Genomic DNA, 19,514 nt, shown 5'->3' with positions numbered 1-19,514 from the left:
AGCTAATGGCCCAATCCAAATGCCACGCAATCTCTTCTTAATATAGTGTTGATTTATTTATTTTATATCAATATTGAAAATATGATATAACCAATATAAAATTATTAGAAATTCGTTACCACAAGCTGAAAAAACAGTAAAAAAAATAAAGAATAAACTTTGGAGCGTAAATCATGTATTACTAGTATACATATTCGTGCACGGTACAATTGTGTGTTGTTTTATACTCATCCATATGTTCTTTTCATAAAATAAAAAAAAAAGAAGAAGAAGGAATTATGCTTATACTCTTGTGAAAGTAAAGTAATATCCATTAATTCAAGAAATGTGAAAAAAAAATTGAACCATAGAGCAGGAGTGGATGAATGAAACCAAGTCTTACATATCTAAGGCTTGAATACCGTAATTTCATAGATGAACAAATGAAGCTAAGTCTACATACACTATTTAAAACGTGAATACCATATAATCTATTTATACAGGATCATACCAAATACTATAACTTCATAAGATACAGCTAAATCAAATACCATTTTAAATATTGCTTCCTCCCAAAAATATGCACTTTGTGCCATTTGCATCTGCATAAACCTAGTAAAAGTGACACTTTCTATTTTTCTTTATTATCCATTATTTTTTAAACTCAATATCATAATTTATTTACTGCATTCCATTACTCAACTAACATCATAAAATAAAACTAAAACTAACAAAGTGTGCACATTTTTTTTGGGATATAATGGAATTTTTTTTAAGTATGCACAAAGTCTATCCTAATAATTTTAAATAAAAAATCGAATTTTCACAATAATTTATATTCACGTACTTTTTATAAATAGAGTAATTAGTGTGAAATTAGCAGCTTGTTCGAAACGCATGAATGCCCTAATTTAAGACGAGAGAAGAATACTTCTCCAGATAAAAGTGAATAGCCGGCTACACTCAAGCAGGAGAAATTCTACCTATGGAGGCGCCGGGCGATTTGGATCGTTTCATTTTCTTCGAGCAGGCTCGGATAACCGCCGAAGCTTCTTACGCCAATAATCCTCTCGACGCCGATGTCCGTCCACTCGCTATCGCCTATACTATTTCATTGTTTAGTGGTTGATTCAGTTTTCGAAATACTAATTGTTTAATTCATCGGTGTAGAACTTGACTAGATGGGGAGGGGCGCTGCTGGAATTGTCGCAGTTTCAAAACGGTGCGGATTCGAAACAAATGGTTAAAGGTATAAAAAAAATGATTGCATTTGTTTGATTCTTTTATATCAGTTGTTTTTTCGAATTTTGGTAGTATTGAACTATTGATGATTAGCAGTGTGTTTGAGATCTTCGTTTATGGAGTGGAGTAACAAATTAATGGATGGAAAAAATCGATGCTCGCTGCTTTCTGTAATTTAAGCTTATGAAATTGAGTAGTGAGAAAATGTGCAATTCCTCAATTTTACATTCTATTTTACTGCTTTTAGGTATCAGTCCTCTTCATTTATTGAAGCCTATTATCTATACTTAGTTAATTCGAATTGCTAGATCTTTGTTCAAGCTGAATGGAGAAAATGTGGTAGGCCTATTATCTATAATTCGTTAATTTGAATCACCAGATATGTACTCAGATGCAGGATGGTATTTTGTATGTTTTCCAAATTTGCAGTCATGAGTGGAAGTGTGGATAAAATTGTGTTCATGCCTTCATGGTTAAGCTAGAGTTTGTTCTTTTTTATGTGTCGTAGATGCTATAGAGAAGCTGGAGGAGGCACTGGTTGTCGACCCTAGAAAGCATGAAACACTCTGGTGCCTTGGGAATGCGTACACATCTAGCGCATTTCTCATTCCCGATCTTGAGGAAGCTAAAGGTTACTTTGACAAGTCTGCCCAGTACTTTGAGCAAGCATATGAACTGGTAGATTCAGTTAAATAAAATGTCTTCTATTTTACTCTCTTTAGTTTTCTTGGTAAATTGATTTTTGTTTTCGATCTTGTTGCTGCAGGAACCACAAAATGAACTATATAAGAAATCTTTAGAAGTGTCCTCCAAGGTATTATTTTTCTCCTTTACTGGAGTGGCTTTTTCTTTTTACTGCTCCATGAATTTTGGTGTCTTATTGAGGCTATTGATGTTATCTGTAAGGCTCCTGAGTTACATATGGAGATTTACAAGCATGGTGGTATGGCGGCTTTGGGCAGTCAGGCTACAGGCATTGATCAATCAGCTTCTACTAGTACAAAGGTACACAGTTTCCAACATGTAATCAAATTGTTCTGAGTTTATTGGATCTTTTGTGAGAAGTGCCAGTAAATAGAAAGAAATTTATTTGGTTACCTCAAGATTATTGTCGTTGATTTGTATTCCATTGAGAGAAAATAGCACATGATTTGCTTGATAGTAAGTTGGTAACCATAGCATATTGGCTCAGCAATAGCTTTATCTATCTATTAATTCATTTGCTTATTTTGGGTGAAAAAATGTTATCTGGGCCACATTTTCATGCTTTTTTACCCGTCTACAGCAGCAGAGTACCAAGACTAGCAAAAACAGTGATCTCAAATACGACATTGGTGGATGGGTGATCCTGGCAATAGGTGTTGTTGTGTGGCTGGGATTCGCAAGATCTGATGTGCCTCCACCTCCTGCTAGATAAGCAATGGCAATAGTTTAGACCCATATCATCTATGAGGCGGCTTCACACCTCTGAGGTTTATAAATTAAGAGCAGCACACTTCCAATAAGAATCAGTTGCTTCATTACTATATTGATGGGATTTTAACTTTTGGTCTGGTTTCTATATTCCCTTATGTTTCATTAGGTACTTCATTTGCTTGAAGTTTTGACCTTTTATGGCTTCCAACACCATGCTATTTCATGGTATTTCTAATTTGATCTCGCACTACATCATGTCTTGCCTTTTAAAATCAACATAAGCATATAACAATTGTTCACACTCCTATCCCAAAAAAAACTTATTTATGCTTGTTTTGCAATACAAATATTACTCATTATTCGCACCTCCAACTCTGCATCCACCTGGTCCCCTTGGCCCTTTGGCTGATTGGTACTCCTACCACCCTTCTGGCGTTGCCCTTTATTCCCACCGCCTCTGCCACAGTAGTTGATTTGGAGATTCTTGAACTGGTTGTTGAGGTGGTTTTTGTTATGATTCGCACTCTTGATTAGCTTCTTTATCATTGTGTTTTAACGAAACGACATTGTTAATTAGCCCAACTCCTTTCCAAGATACGCAAACAATAAGTTTTGACATTTTATGGCTGCCGACACCATGCTTTTCATGGCATTTCTAATTTGATCACTGTAGTAGTGTTTTATGAGTATGATATCAGATTACAATTCCAAAAGCACAATATTTGGAGAAAGAAACTGAATTAATGTATACTACAATACATAATTATTCTGTTCCTTCATTCCTCAGCCTAAGATGAGATAAGATGAACAATTATAGAAAGCAATTAGAAATCCTAAATCCCTATTTTACAAGTGAAACACATTCCTATCACAAACTAAAGAGTAAAGATTGTATCAATCCCAACCCAACACATCCAATAGTATAAAAATCAGTAACAAACACTTCAGAAATCCTCATCCAGCTTGAACACATGAGAGTCACCGCCATTGCCGTTCAGGCTCGACATCACTGAAGCCTTCTGATACTCCCCAACCCTCTTCTCAAAGAAGTTTGTCTTCCCCTGCAAACTGATCAGCTCCATCCAATCAAAAGGATTCTGCACATTATACATCTTCCCATACCCCAAAGCATCCAGCAACCTATCCGCCACAAATTGAATGTACTGACTCATCAAATCCCCATTCATCCCCACCAACGCACAGGGCAGAGCATCACACACGAATTCCCTCTCAATCTCGACAGCATCCGCCACAATCCCCTTCACTTTCTCCTCGCTCAGCTTCATCTTCAACAGACTATACAGCAAACAAGCAAAATCGCAGTGCAGACCTTCGTCTCTGGAGATTAGCTCATTCGAGAAGGTCAATCCAGGCATGAGCCCGCGCTTTTTCAGCCAGAAAATAGCGCAGAAGCTGCCGGAGAAGAAAATCCCCTCGACGCAAGCGAACGCGACCAGTCTCTCCGCAAACGTCTCGGATCCGTCGATCCAGCTGAGCGCCCAGCTAGCCTTGCGCTCGACGCAGGGGACGGTCTCGATTGCGCGGAACAGACGGCTCTTCTCCTCGGAGTCCTTGATGTAGGTCTCGAGGAGGAGACTGTACATCTCGGAGTGGATGTTCTCGATTGCGATCTGGAAGCCGTAGAAGGCGCGCGCCTCGGAGATCTGGACGTCCTTCATGAAGCGGCCGGCGAGATTCTCCAAAACGATGCCGTCGGAGGCGGCGAAGAAGGCGAGGACGTGCTTGATGAAGTGCTTCTCGTCGGCGGTGAGGGATTCCCAGTGGCGCTGGTCCTGCGAGAGATCGACCTCCTCGGCGGTCCAGAAGGAGGCCTCCGCCTTCTTGTACATCTCCCAGACTTGAGGGTACTGGATCGGGAACATACAGAAGCGGTCGGGGTTGGGAGCGAGGAGAGGCTCTTCTGGAATGGACGGCATTTTGGGGGAGATGATTGGAAGTGTGGCAATGGAGATTGATTGATGTGATTTGAGTTGAGGTGAAGGAGGGGGAGAGTATAAATAAGGGTTAGGGGAAATTTGGGGGCGGGAATTTGAATTGATTTGGGGGAGAAGCTTGCGAGGGACGCGTCTTTTGAAATGGCGGGGGTTGTGAATTGTGATTTTGAGGCGCCATTTGTTTGATTTTTTTATTGCTGAGTTTTAGGGTTTAGGAAACTTGCGAGGGACGTGTGAGGGGATATTTTTTGTGGAGCCGTCATTCATTTATTGCGCTTTGATTAGTGGTTATCATATTTTAAATTTTGAAATGCCAAACGCTATGCGCCAACGACACTGTAGCTTTCGAGTTTTATTTTTTCCAACAATTATTATTAAATAATTATTGACACAGAATAATTGGGAGATTAATGTTATAATAGATAAATGGCAATACTATTTAAAATAGTTATAAAATTTAACACTTTAATGTGTTACATAAAAGTACTATTTCAAATGTTATAAAATTTGACACCTTCACATGTTACAAAAACATAACACACATACACACACTACACACGATCACATGTATGCATACTCTGCCACACGCACACACAAGACACACACACGCTACACACGCTACAATTCTTTGTGCGTGTGCATAATTTCTTTAAATTAAATTTCATATCAATTATATATATACGATCATCTTTATCGATCAAAGAATTTGGATTTGAAATACAAATTCAATTCAGTAGAATTATAATTCCAATTTCGTGTACCGTATGGATTCTTAATTCATTTAAGTGGTAGGAAAGTCAACAAAGAAAAATAGTTTGAAACCATCCATGATTGTTTAGGACTCTGGCATATGAAAAAATAAAACGAGATAGACAATTGAAGAATGTATGTTAAAAACAACTAACCAAAATTCCGTATAATGTCAATTTATAAAAGCAGACATTGGTATATCCAAAAGATAGACAACGTCCGTAATATGAGATGGAATAAACTAGCTTTGTGTTAACAAAACTGTCGATGATAAAAAAAAAAACTTTCCATGTTTCCTTCAAAAGTATGAAACACAAAAAATACTCTTCGAAGGCACCACCAAATTAACCAAGACATTAATTAATTCCAGTCCATACAAAAACTTAATAGGTTTATGTGCTTTCACATGGTAGTCACTTCATATACACATTATTATTATATTACGGATTCCATAGATGCTAGTCTAATATCTTGAGTTGCCAATCATTAGAAGAGAAGGAAAGTAAAGGTTCCCAGTCACTCAAACTTCATAGTACTATATCTAAGGGATAAAGTACAATTCATACAGAATGTATTACTCTTGTTTCAAACTAGTAGTACAAAAAGTTTGCGGTTTACATAATTAGTACAAAACGTTTCACTCAAGTTTCGTTTTAATACAAACTGTAACCACAGTTTTAGCTCCGTTAGTTATTTGGCATTTGACTCTTTAAAATGCACAATATGAGTAGAAGGATGGAACAAAGATACAGTAGGAAAACTGCCATTTTGCTTCTTCGATAAATTTTTTTTGGCACGAATTGTTTGTTTTTGCCATTGTTGGCCTGCTAGCCCACTTCCAGTTTTTTTTGGCTTAATCTTTGTCAACAATGACCTTTTAGATTATGAATATTCTGATTTTCAATCCAACACAAAACCTCTGCTATAAATTTAACCAACACAGGAACATTCAATTTTGAGAGAAAGAGAGATTGTTTACATAGAGAGAAGTTGGAAGTATTAGCTTTTTCACGTCCAACTCACGCAATCGTCGAAGTTTGGCATAAATAACTTCCTGAGAGTTCTCAAAAAATTGCAGGAAATTGTAATTCTTTTGTCATGGAGTTGATGAGTCAGACGCAACATAAGTAAATAATTAAACAGGGTTAAACTGTCTGTTAGGATTTGTATTAACATGAAAAGTCAGCAAACATTTTTGTACTAGTTATGTAAACTCGAAACTTTTTGTATTGATTTGAAACAAAAGTACTCTACTACATTTTGTATGAATGGTGCATTTGAAACAAAAGTACTACATTATCTACAAAATGAGATTCTCAAGTAGTACTACCATTCCAAGTATAACAAAATTCCCCTTACTCTACATAATCTTTCTCTGGGCTTTCACACTTATATGTTCAAATGCAGGAGGACACAATTTCTAATATGCATGAGCCCATGTTAGGATACAAAAAATAAAGAAACATGAAGCTGATAATATTAAAAACAAAATAAAGAATAAAACAATATAAAAAATATGTTGAGAGTGGGATTTGAACCCACGCCCTTTCGGACCAGAACCTTAATCTGGCGCCTTAGACCAACTCGGCCATCTCAACTTATGTCCTGTCGTCAGAGTCAGAATAATAATATATTATCTCCAAAAGCGAATATGTAGAGTCATATACTTTCAGTTTCGATTTTTAACCCAACAAGAGCATTTCACAATCTTACCTTGATAGATATTGAGCTGAAATCATGAGAAGTTTCTACCTCATTAACCACATCCTTGTTTGCAGTAATAAAACGAGAAGCATGTTAGTATCCACCCTACCGTCATGGTTTAATCCGAGATGCCAAATATCAAATCTGAAGCATATTGTGAAGACTAAAGTTAAATGGAATTAACAAAAATAAGGTTTTGGAGAATGGCTTGAAAATGGAGAAGTATCACGAAAAGGGTGTGAATCAGAAAAAAATTGAAAAATCGATGATTATGTAGTACATTGGCAATTTGGCATATAGTTCAATACAACACAGTCAATTGCCAAACTGTTAAATAACAGCACAAGATCTACAGCAAAATAAGCAGCATTATGCAGAATTGTACATCGAGATCTCAGGAAGATTGGATGAGGCACGCGCCCGTCCGTTGGATGATTTTGTCTGTGTTGCTTTTATTTGATTTGACAAATAAATCGCCACTTCAAATCAAGAACCACAACACGTAACATGTGTGATTGAATCTTCTGAGTAATCATGCTATCTTTTTGGTTGTTCTGATGATTGGCCTGGTCTCTTCTCTTTTTGAAGAGCTCGAGGGACGAATGTGAGACCTCGCGTGTGGCGACGGCCAAAACTGATCGATGAAGGAGACTCTGAAGTGCTTAGTCTTGAAACAGCAGAAACAAGGCTGTCAATGTTTTCTTGATCCACCTGCATTGCAGTTGAAGCATCCTCTGTTTTGTGCACTGCTTGTTTACGCTGGGTTTTCTGCCTCTGTTTCTTTGATGGTCTCGACTTCTTGAAAAACTCAAATGAAGAAGGAAATTTATGCTTATCAACCAGATGTTGCTGTCGGTTCTTATAGCTCTTCAGCTTTGCATCACAGCCTTCGACAAGGCATTCATACTACATCATATAATTACATAGAATATTAACAAGAAATATTGAAGGATCACGAAGAATTACTCATGCAGCAATAGAGGCCAGAAACAAATAGTTACAATTTAAAGATTAATTAGCTTTAGCATGCAGGCTCACCAAAGAATGGAGTGCAAGAATTTACCATGGCATATCCACGCGCAACTTTTGCCTGGAAGAATGAATCATGGGCCTCAGAAACATGTATACTGAGTAAATGTGATGTTGGATATACTTGTGAGCAGACAGAACAAGATGCCATGTGCCTAGCAATATAGTGATCTTCAAAGTCCTCCAAAGACTGGAGGTGCGCTCCACAACCAACAATAGGACAGTAGACTTCACTGATTAAAAAAATTTGGAGATAAAATATAGTATCAGATAATTTTGAGAATGAAGATAGAGAATAGAGATTGTAAGGTAGAATAGTCACATGAATGTCAACAACAAACAGTAGATGCACAAGGATTTATTGCCTAAGTAATAAACGTCTGCCAGATGGTTTCTGTTCAAACTGTAAGGCGATGTCATACGAAAATACCACCATTGAGACAAACCAGCAATGCCTAGGAAACAAATGCACACACTTATGAATCATGAATATGGTTAAGTAGTAAGAACAAGATAATCCACTTAGAGTGCCAAGATGACACGATATTCAAAATAAAAATTGTGTAGTTCGTTTCTGAAAAAATTTCAGTTCTATGTTATACGCCAATATTAGCACTAGTAACAAACCAAAAATGCTTGGGAAATAAATGTATCCATGCATGATAACTGTTCTAAGCAGACAAAACTAGATCTTCCTCTTAAATGTGAATGAGGCTTCATACAACATTCATTTTGATTGCCATCTGCTGCTTCTCAACTGACAAAATAATGCAAGTCCCAGTCCGTGGATCTCTTTTCTAACATTAGGATATTGATTACTCAATTCTAGAAAACCCTAAGCATTAGATCACCAAGTAGATTGTTGTACCTGCTTCCCCAATCTTCCATGCTTTGTATCTCCTGCTTTTCTTTATCTGTTATATCTAATGTAACCTACACAAAAATAGGTTTATGATGATTGAAATGTTTTTAAACACAAGGCAACAAATGAAGCGTAGAGAAATGACAGGAAAATGATGCCATACAAGAGGAAATCACAATACTGCTGATCAATTCACTCAAATAAGGACTACAGGAGTTTGTCTTTTATGATTTGTGATTTCCTACGATGCATATAAATCTATATTTTATGCCAAATTTTTGATAAAGACATATAACCAAAGTTTATACTGAAGATGGAAATGGAAAGAGTAGATCCAGATGACATATTGACGCATAACAAAGCTTTTCTTTCTCATTTACCCAGCAACTACCCCTAGACAAGCACAACTTCTCTAGTTTCTATTTAATGACTTAAACCAGACTTAAAATTTGGAACAATCTCTTTTCTTAAGGTACTCAAAGTCAAAGGAAATCATTTTTTCAGAAGGCTTCATTTCTCCTGGTCTACTAGACTACTACTAACTGTATTCTCCAGAATTCAGTTCACCGCAATGAAAGTGATAAAAACAACATTAATTTCAGATTCAAGTTTACTGATTAAACTTATACAATGTTTCCACATTCATCTTGACAAAGCAAACATATTGGTGTCTAGGTTATACATAGGTCTGAGATCACATAACACCTAATTCTAACTATTTCTACATTATGCACTAAAGGAGTATTCACTTTATCCGTCAGGTTGGATCAATTAGCTAAAGGTTTTCATCACAACTTGATTGTCATGTAATCAACAATTATCAAACTAAAATCATTATTCGCAATTCAAACAATAGCAGCAGCCGCAGATATAATTATAAGTAATCATAAACTTGTCAATATCATCAATAATCATCATATAAACAGCTAGTGCAAGCAAAAATTCAAAATTAAATAACCACTCTCAACTCAATTACTCCAATAAGCTCTAGCTTGATGACTAAATTGTTTAATCTGTTACCTGTTTAGCGAGGAGTTGTCTTTCTATGTTGCCAGCCTCGAAGAAGAGGGCGCCCGGTCCAAAACGCCGTCGTACAGGCTGCAGAAAGGGGAAATTCAAGCCTGTTTCACTCACTTCAACTTCCATAGCCATTTTTCCACCTCTCTTAGAATTTGAAATTCGATGGCCTCTCCTCTTTGAGCAGAATAGTTCTGTTTCTTTTTTATTTTCTCTTTTGAATGTTATATAAATAATGGTTTTAAAGATAAGAGTTTAATTGGGCCGAAGCTAAGGTAAATAGGCTTCGCTGCTTAATGGGTTTCGCTTGCTATAACAACTTATAAACATAGCAGGAGTATTAGTACTAAAATACTCCACTCGTTCATGAATAATAGTCCCGTTTTTCAATTTTAGTTCATCCACGAATAATATTAAGAAGTTACAATTCATTTTTACTATAAATGGTAGTAATAAGGTCTCACGTTCCACTCACATTTCATTTAAAACTAATGTATATACAAGAGATTCAAATTCCACTAACTTTTTTCCACACACTTTTATTAACATTCTTAAAACTCGTACTGCTAAGAAATGAGACTCATAATGATAGACGGAGGGAGGAGTTCATTTTTTTCTCTTTAACGAGGTAGGCCCTATTTATCACTACACTGACCGGAGCGTCGAAATCCCTACCCGGGGAACCCCCTCAGATTTGTCTTTCTGGTCTCATGTTTATCCCCGACTCCATTTGTATCCGTTATAGATCTTCAATCTAGATCTAACAACATCGATCACGAAAGTGTGCCATAGATATGGACTATTATTGTATAAGATGTCATTTTTTTGAGTGTTCAGAAATACTAAAAGATATCACTACTATGGTCCATGTCTCCATGATGTCACCTCCGCCATATGATATGAACATAAGTTAAGATAACCAATCGTTGCTATAAAAAATACTACTACTAGATAAGTAATCTGAAAATTAGTAATATATCAATTGGGCGACTCAAAATATTGAATAACTTTAATTGTGTTTTTTTAAGTGTTGCTCATATTTGTTTTGAATGTACTCTTGACACGGTTTAGTACTATCTCCATTTTCTTCTGGAAAATTAGGCACCCTAAATTCTATCCGGCCACTCAAAATCATGACCTAATTTATTCACAAAAATTGGCCCCACAAATACCATTATGGACACATTTTTGTGTAATATTCTTTGGTTTTGAGTGGTCGAAAGAAGCAGAGAGGAATCAAATTTACTTTTGTAAAGGTTAGAGATGGAAACATTATTGTAGTGTTTCAAAAATTGAATTAATATTACATTGGGTTAAAATCCATACACTAGCTAGGCATCTTACCACAATTTTAATTTTTGCTTAGCAGAAAATGTATATACAAATTTATGACGAACTGTTCAAATTAATGTGATGGATGAATACCCATACTATGATTTTGTGACTACAAGGATATTGGATATATAAAAATAATTAGTGATAACTAAATTGAATTAGGCGCATGCAAATTGATGTTATGTTAGGTTCTCAGCACCTTATTAAAATGCCATTAATTGACACGACAACTGTTTAATTCAGGTTTGAGAGTTGGGACAATGATCTTTGTGTATAAATACATTTAATACGTTTGTCATTACACAGTCGACAGCATAGTTTAATTGGTCATTACAATTTTTTAAAGAGGGTAATATTTAGTCGGCATTACATTGTCTGTGAATCAGCACTAATCGTTTGCTAAAAATATAAACATACGTAATGCTCTAATGCTCAATTAAAAGAAACAATTTGTTCTATTGATTGAGGGTGCAAGTGCAACAATACTTTACAAAAACATAGACATTTTTTCCATTTTGGAGAAGAAAACTTCTATCCAAATTTTAGAGTAATTTTTTTTTGGAGATTACTTTCATATTTCGTGTGGAGACACATAATTTTTAAAAAAAAATCAAGGAAATGTAAGCTTTTTCGTTTTATAAAATTAAAATTATACACTTACAATATGCACGTGATACAAGAGTAAACAGGAGAATCACAACCGATGTGGAAATTGATTTCGTAACATTTGACCCTCCTTTAAGGCTCACTGCTAGTTCGTTGTCGGGCCAACACTCCAAGTTCTCGTTGGTCACGAAGGATTCTTTGCCCGACCACCACTCTGAGTCGGCCCCAAACGTGCTCGTTGGTTACGATAAGTTCATTGTCTGGCTACTATTCCAAGCCGTTTGGCTCTAGATGAAAGCACCAATTGTTACAGATTAAACAAGAGAACTCAATCCAAAAGATTGACCTAGTGGAATAGAGAGTTCATTTAATCTATATACCACACACCAATTGTTCTTACAACTGATATGAGAATGAGCCCTTAACAACATTATAGTAGTGAATTAAGTTTGATTTATTGATTTACATATAATTATTTCAAATGTCAAACTCAAAAAAATAATTTCAGTTGTGATTGATATCTCAACAAACATCAAGTTGACTAGTCCCTAAGAGCAATGTTTTTAACTACGAATCGTTTTGGCTGAATAATTATCATTAGATGTTTATCGCTTCAATTTATGAGGATCAAAATTATATTGTTACGAAGTTGACTAGTCCCTAAGAACAATAATTAATAAATCCATTTTTTGACAAAACTATCTACTACTATTTTATGACCAATTAAATGGCCTGGATAATGTAATTTACGTATTATTATCCATCTTAATCATGATTTTAAGTATGTTTATAATTGGTCAATACCTTGTCATTTGTCATTATATTGTGACATTGTGTTATTATGATCTGTGTAAATAATGTTTGGTTTTTATAATAGTACATAGATATAGTCATCATATAGATATGTATACGCATATAAAGAATTATTCAACTTTTTAAAATTAATTTCTAATAAATTATATTACTTTTTAATTAGCAATTACTACAATTATAACGTTCTTTGTGACAAATATATGCAGCAGTTTCCACATAATTTCTTAATTAGGTGCAAATTAGCCATTATATAAGTATAATAAAGTTGGGCAATGTTTCTTTAGAAATCATCTATTGGAATTATTCGATAGACTGAAATTATTATCTTAAAATGTGTAATCTTTCGGTTTACAGTAGATATAATGACGTGTAATGAAATGGAATTAGACGTTAAATAAAATATTTCTGGTAAGATGGAATATGCTAGATAATAGTATAATGTATTAATAGGTTGCTTGTGAGATTTTCTAAAAGCCTACACCAAACACATATTTTATTTCGTGGAGAAAATAATTGATTTTAGCAAAAGCTATTCAAAATTTCAAATGTTGGCTATTCAATTTTAGTAAATAATTGCACAATGTTGACATGGCTGGGGAAAAAATAATGGCGTATAAGCATAAACAAGAGAAAAATTCTTGCATTTCTCCTTCTGGAAAAGCTAAATAGGTTGGCGATAGGATTTGTTACCGTGTCATTTTCACTTGTCGATTTATTTAAAAAAATTGCTAATTGCCGAAGAAAAGTATTACTACTATTACAGTATACTTACCACCCTCCTACCCCAATTCATTCATGGGACATATTTGTTTAGAATAAATACAAGACTTCAACTTGGTATGAAATAAAATTCCAAAAAGGATTTTACAATAGTATTCCATTAATTCACGGTATATCATACACCCATGTATTGGTAATTATAATTGGAGAAGAATAAAGGATCAATATACTTATGTAGAGCATTTAGTACTATGAGACAAAATGTGATATATAAATAAAAGTAATTAAGATATAGTGTTTGGAGAATTAGAAACATGAGAGCTACATAGATTAAAATTGACAACAGCCAAATTTGATCGAGTCAGTAAATGCATTAATCTACTGTGAATTTGATTATCCTATTCTCGACCGAATCAACGGTTGCAAATGAAATCTAATTTGAAAACGAGTTATAGAAATGCAGAGACAAATTCAATAGCATGGATTGGAAATTTTAATAGACCAACAATGTGAAAGCATAACAAATTGTCACAATCAAAGAAAAATAAAGAAATAAATTTTCACCATAGATATGAACTTATTAGTAAATTTAGTGGACCTAAATTTTATTAAGGAAAAGTGAATGATTAACTTGCAATATAGCATCAGTTTCAGGCTAAGACTTCACAGCCTTAGACTGAGCAACAACTACCTTATTTAACAAACACTTTTTTTGCCTAAAGTCATCATCCTATTTGCATATATTCTAACTGTTTCATTCGCCATATATTCAATTCAAACATTCAGAACAAGCTACAAGCAACACACACACACACACACAGATGGGGAGATACTGCAGAATTTTGTTTGTGCTGATACTATGCATAGTTGTAAGGAATGGAGAGGGACAACTGAGGCCGAACTTCTATAGCTCAACATGTCCAAATGTCGAGAACATCGTGAGGCAGGTTGTACTGACGAAGATTAGCCAGACGTTCGTCACCATTCCAGCAACTGTGCGGCTGTTTTTCCACGACTGCTTCGTTGAGGTATGACATGCTTTCATCTTTGATAAATGAGGGGAACATAAGCCTATAGCCATGGATAAATGGAGAATCATTGTTGGGAAACACTAGACTAGGACTTACCTAGTAAGGCAAGAAATTAACTAGGCCTCAAATTTTCGACAGCAAGAAACAGATTTCTAGAACTGAATTTGATATTTCTATTTTACTACACACTAGTTTACTTGTAATTAATCAGTAAAAGAGACAGCACAACGAGTTAAGGATAGCTAGCATGGCTAACCTGAACTGATAGTCCAACGTCATCTTGTAGGGATGTGATGCCTCTGTTATGATAGCTTCACCAAACTTCGATGCTGAGAAAGATGCTCCGGACAATCTCTCTTTAGCCGGAGATGGCTTTGACACTGTTGTTAAGGCCAAGCAAGCAGTCGAGGCTCAGTGTCCTGGCGTAGTATCCTGTGCAGACATCTTGGCTATTGCTGCTAGAGACGTCGTCTTCCAGGTAAAAATCAATCGCCTTTTCACCTGATCATTAAAAACTAAACATTGCCAGCTCATGACGTGATAAGTAATTTTCTGGTGTCTCAGGCAGGAGGTCCTACATACAACGTGGAATTAGGAAGGCGCGATGGGCTAATTTCTCGAGCTTCTAGTGTTGCTGGGAACTTACCGGAGCCTGAATTCGATCTGGATCAACTCAATGCCATGTTTGCGAAGCATAATCTGTCTCAGACAGATATGATTGCTCTTTCGGGATGCCATACATTAGGATTCTCCCACTGCAGCCGTTTCGCAAAGAGGATATACTCCTTCTCTTCTTCCAGCCCTGTTGACCCATCTATGGATCCAGCCTTTGCACAGCAGTTGATGCAGGAATGCCCTCAGGATGTTGACCCAGTAATAGCCATAAACATGGATCACGAGACTCCAGAAATATTTGACAACGTCTACTACAAGCATCTGGTGGGAAAGAGAGGGCTGTTCACGTCTGATCAGGTGCTGTTCACTGATCCGGCTTCACAGCAGACTGTCTTGGACTTCTCCCAAAGCCCTGGTGATTTCAATGGGGCGTTCATCAATGCAATGATCAAGCTAGGCAGGGTTGGTGTCAAGACTGGTGACCAAGGAGAAATAAGAAGGGATTGCACAGCATTCAATTGATAAGAGATTGTTTCAAGCATGGAAAAAAGGAATTCGCAAAGAATAATTTGTAAATTTTGTCTACAGATTCGCATGGATACGACGAGTGCAACATGTTGATGGATCATCATGAATAAGAAACTCTCATGCAGTTTCAAACAGTAACATTTGATATAAGTTGAAAACTACAATGTGTACTTACAATTTGTCTAAATTGTTTTGTGGTAGGGCATTCATGTTGTTTGTGCTTTAATGGCATGTTCTTCTTTGCTTTCTCCCTCTTGTCTTAGGAACTAAGGTCCAAAGAGAATTGTGAAATAACTACAGAAGCCAATATCAATCCATTCAACATTTTATCTCCAACTTATTTTGATAAAAAACAGATAACCTCAAGATACAACATAGAACCAAAATAGACTTTATAAAGATGAAACAATTAGCAAGAGTCTTCACTCCATTACCATGTTAGCATAGAGATACGACAAGTCACCTTTGAGATCCTCCATAAAGGTGAGCGTACACTGGCTTTGTCCGATGTGCAAGAATCAAGCTTAAGACGACTGCAATAATGCAAAGTCCGGACATGATCAAGGAAGTAACGAAGAAGCATATGGCACCTTCACACTTCAAAGGGTCGTCAAGATAGACCAATCTTGAGAGAGATGATACTATTTGCTGGCCATGATGGTGTCCACGAGCCTGTTTCTCAGCTTCCATGTCATATATAGTGCTGGCAACAGACCGGAGAATACCAAAGAGCCTGCAGGGTTTGCTAGAGTGAGGAAATTGTATAAAGCCCCAAACTTTTTCAACCCGAATAACTCTGAGGCAGCAGCAGGCACGATTGCCCAGTGTGATCCGTAACCAAGCCCCACAAGAAGCGTACCCAAGTACATCGCTCCGGGTCATCCCATGGCAAAGAAGACATGTCCAATCGCCATTATTACTTGGGCGACAGCTAAGGCAACCGGCCTTGGATATGCATATTCCCTGTTCACATAGTAAGATAAGCTACCATGAGAATGAAATGAAGACCTACAAAATTAAACTGAAACCGAAAACTCTTCAATGAATTAGCTATATTCACACCTGACAATTTTCCCAGAGAAATAGCCACCACCTATGCGGCCTAGAAAGTTCCATATGCTGATCATGGAAACAAATACATGGGTCTTATCACTCATTTGACCCATATTATCAATCACAGTCAAACCAGAACCTGAACCTAATAAAAGAGAGAAGAATATAAGCCAAAAGTCAGCCTTTATCAATGCCTCCATCAAAGTGAAGTCCTCTTTTCTTGATTCTCACTGCTCCTTCTGCAGCTGCTTGGACAATTTTCGCCTGCAGTTGAGCCATTCTCTCTTTCCTCTCAGAAGCTGAAAGCATATCGACCTCTTTTGTTTTTTCGTCTTCTATTTCACTAAATATGATCTCCTGTGTATCATCTTCACATCTGCTCAGCCCTTGTTTGTCTTGATCAGGTAGAAGTGCCTCTTCACCCGATGTTCTTGGCTCCGTAACAAAACTCATGGTGATAGGGATGGCAATTGGAATCAGTAAAATGACAAATAAAATGGCTGTGAAGATTGCAACGTTATTGTAACTTAGATCAAATAGATCTTCCACAAGCATGACTCCCATCAAATAAGAAGCCAACACGAGGCACACACAATAGATAAACGAGAAACTAAATCCATCAGACCTTCTTATCTTTTGGTGACCTCCAACTGGCCTCACAATGAACATCAGGGCAACGACCACCAACGTTGGCCCAACTGCTAATATACATATGAGTGAAGAATGGTGCGGGGAACGCATCACTGCATATATCTGAGTCAAAATCGCACCACCTAACCCTGCGAAACCTTTTAGTATCCCAACGACAGGATCTCGGTTTTTGGGGAAGTTTTGCACACAAGAGACGAGAGCTACTGTGTTGAAGTAGGTCTCACCATTTGTTCCAACATATATAAGAATGCACATCTGAATTTAGGAAGTGACTGGGTAGTGAAATAGTAAAAATGAGTAACAAACTAGAAGACAATCATGTTTTGCTTATTAAAGGCCTACAACATCAATGAAAGACTACTCTAAGAGTTGTCATTATCTTCCAACTAAGTTGGATATAAGCACATACTGTAATGATTCCAGCATAAAAACCTCCATAGTCTACACATACTCAAACTGAAACAATTCAATAAACATAACAAAATTTGAAAATAGTCAAAGTCTAAACAGATAGATTAAATCAACCAAAATTCAGATAAACAAGAAACTCACGGTCCATAACGGCAAAACAGGGTTTTAGGCGTGACGACAAGCCAGACACAACCATATCCCGATGAGAAGAGCGGCAAAATCTCGGACAAAGTGGCGGCCAAATCCTTGGCCACAGCTAACCTGGAGATTGTAGTGCAAGGAGATAGGCGATGCCGGCACATGACTGTACCCACGAAAACAAGCCATCTGTTGTTCAAGAATGAAGAGAGCAGACGATTCATCTTTGATTTTTGCAAATAGGTTTGACTGATGAAGTCTGGGTTTTTATAAAATTGGGCGAGCGGTGATTGTCTCAGTTTTCGTTTTCATCAAATTTGTGTCTCTTTGGAGCCAGAAACCAAACCGACTGAAAATCCTCACCGAAGAGTATGATTTAATCGAACCTTTTTGTTGGGAGAGGGATTGCATTCATTGTATATCTACGTACTCCTATATTTCTGATGAGGTCTTGTGTTGTTGCATATGAATGGGATGAGGTTTGTTTTTGTTATTCACATAATAGCAAGGTTTCTTCTTGACAATATAACATTCTATTATTATGATAGTAGATGTTCCAATTGATGTCGAGAAAATCAATAGGCTTATATAGGAAGAATGCAAACAGAGTTGCTGCTATTAGCAATGCTGCATAATCCTTCATTTTAATCACACTTGATAGCCGAGAATCGAGATACTCTGGAAAATAAAGAAACTTCAGTTGATTGATGGTGCTATCAAAACAAAAAAAAAAGTTATCTTCTTCCACTTTAAAATTTGTGGGGGGAGAAAGATAAATTGCAAGTATGTGTTGCTCTAATATTCGCTTTACCGTCCTTAATTTTCTAGATCGCATCTAATCGTGAATTTCCACTATAAGGGCCAATGCTAAATAAGGCCTCTTTTTAAAGAAGTATGCCACTAATTATCATTTTCAAAACCATGTGAAATTTGATGAAATGGTCAAAAGTAGCGACTAGTTAAATTATTATTTCGGTCAAGGTGTGAGATTTATTATGCCTTTGTCGTCCAGGAATATAAGAATACAGAATCAATCCTTTGGCACTTTTCCTAGAATATTTTGAGATGACACTTTACTTTGTAAAAATTTCAATCTTGATTAACGTATTATGAAGAATATCGAGTGTTGAAGTCACAAATATTCAGCCACCTCGGAAAATTAGTGTTCATATATGAACACACTTAGCTTGTCTCAGCGAGCACATTGCTATCACTCGTCTCTTTACGAAGATTTAACTTTTAGCGAATACTTCCTACTTAATAATTTTCGCAACGGAGTAGTTTAGTAGATTTATTATGAAATTATTTTAGTCACCCGAAATTTAACTTCACATCGTATCTCCAAAGCCAAAAAATAAAAGCAAAGGAAGCAATTAATTGCTTGGATAGTGCTAACGGATTATACGACCGCATCAACTCAAGCTCTCCTTGTACACTTATTTGTTCTACTTTCTCTTCACATCAAGTGCTAATGGCGGACTGTTGTGCTCTTCATCCTGCTCCAGCCAGGTCTTCTTTTCCAGATTTCGGGAATTCGGCTGCATGAAGACCAACGGCAAGTCCACACCCTCATTTTCTTCGTCGTCTACCCTTCATCTCCACATCAACACCGCCTGACTTTTCTTCTTAAAATACAAAATATTTGCTCTTCACTTTCTT

The 19,514-nt window shown here is 36.5% G+C and overlaps 4 protein-coding genes, 1 non-coding gene and 1 pseudogene across 7 annotated transcripts; 2 read left to right on the top strand and 4 right to left on the bottom strand.

Annotated features, from left to right (window-relative positions):
* Positions 1 to 863: 863 nt before the first annotated feature.
* On the top strand, positions 864 to 2,872 carry LOC148930068 (mitochondrial import receptor subunit TOM20-like). 2 transcript variants are annotated; one of them, XM_089068610.1, is made up of 6 exons: positions 864 to 1,060; positions 1,150 to 1,228; positions 1,730 to 1,899; positions 1,988 to 2,035; positions 2,128 to 2,226; positions 2,510 to 2,872. In XM_089068610.1, the coding sequence occupies exons 1-6, from the start codon at positions 965 to 967 to the stop codon at positions 2,636 to 2,638; spliced, it is 621 nt and encodes a 206-aa protein (XP_088924736.1). In that variant the 5' UTR covers positions 864 to 964; the 3' UTR covers positions 2,639 to 2,872. The 2 variants fall into 2 exon arrangements, with proteins under 2 accessions (XP_088924736.1, XP_088924735.1); XM_089068609.1 differs by having other exon boundaries at positions 2,507 to 2,872.
* Positions 2,873 to 3,358: 486 nt separating this feature from the next.
* Positions 3,359 to 4,702, bottom strand: LOC125213571 (ribonucleoside-diphosphate reductase small chain). Its single transcript, XM_048114194.2, has one exon. The coding sequence runs from the start codon at positions 4,572 to 4,574 to the stop codon at positions 3,582 to 3,584; it is 993 nt and encodes a 330-aa protein (XP_047970151.2). The 5' UTR covers positions 4,575 to 4,702; the 3' UTR covers positions 3,359 to 3,581.
* A 2,157-nt stretch (positions 4,703 to 6,859) lies between these two features.
* On the bottom strand, positions 6,860 to 6,940 carry TRNAL-AAG (transfer RNA leucine (anticodon AAG)). Its single transcript has one exon. It is a non-coding gene; the product is annotated as a tRNA-Leu (tRNA).
* A 345-nt stretch (positions 6,941 to 7,285) lies between these two features.
* Positions 7,286 to 10,174, bottom strand: LOC148930066 (nucleic acid binding / zinc ion binding protein). Its single transcript, XM_089067545.1, has 4 exons — positions 9,958 to 10,174; positions 8,944 to 9,008; positions 8,110 to 8,308; positions 7,286 to 7,952 (listed from the first exon to the last, which is right to left on the bottom strand). The coding sequence occupies exons 1-4, from the start codon at positions 10,087 to 10,089 to the stop codon at positions 7,584 to 7,586; spliced, it is 765 nt and encodes a 254-aa protein (XP_088923671.1). The 5' UTR covers positions 10,090 to 10,174; the 3' UTR covers positions 7,286 to 7,583.
* Positions 10,175 to 14,249: 4,075 nt separating this feature from the next.
* On the top strand, positions 14,250 to 15,850 carry LOC148930065 (peroxidase 55-like). The gene is made up of 3 exons (XM_089068407.1): positions 14,250 to 14,456; positions 14,746 to 14,937; positions 15,024 to 15,850. The coding sequence occupies exons 1-3, from the start codon at positions 14,250 to 14,252 to the stop codon at positions 15,594 to 15,596; spliced, it is 972 nt and encodes a 323-aa protein (XP_088924533.1). The 3' UTR covers positions 15,597 to 15,850.
* LOC148930064 (protein NUCLEAR FUSION DEFECTIVE 4-like) lies at positions 14,744 to 18,533 on the bottom strand (annotated as a pseudogene). The gene is made up of 6 exons (XR_016137107.1): positions 17,859 to 18,533; positions 16,665 to 17,561; positions 16,037 to 16,565; positions 15,778 to 15,868; positions 15,106 to 15,486; positions 14,744 to 15,033 (listed from the first exon to the last, which is right to left on the bottom strand). The product of XR_016137107.1 is annotated as a protein NUCLEAR FUSION DEFECTIVE 4-like (transcript).
* Positions 18,534 to 19,514: the final 981 nt, after the last annotated feature.

This window comes from Salvia hispanica, chromosome 3, assembly GCF_029641045.1.
Source record: "Salvia hispanica isolate PSC_SH4W2 chromosome 3, Shi_PSC_v1, whole genome shotgun sequence".
NCBI classification, from domain to species: Eukaryota; Viridiplantae; Streptophyta; class Magnoliopsida; order Lamiales; family Lamiaceae; genus Salvia; species Salvia hispanica.
The sequence above is the reverse complement of the archived record's forward strand: the minus strand, read 5'-3'. Positions and strand labels throughout refer to the sequence as shown.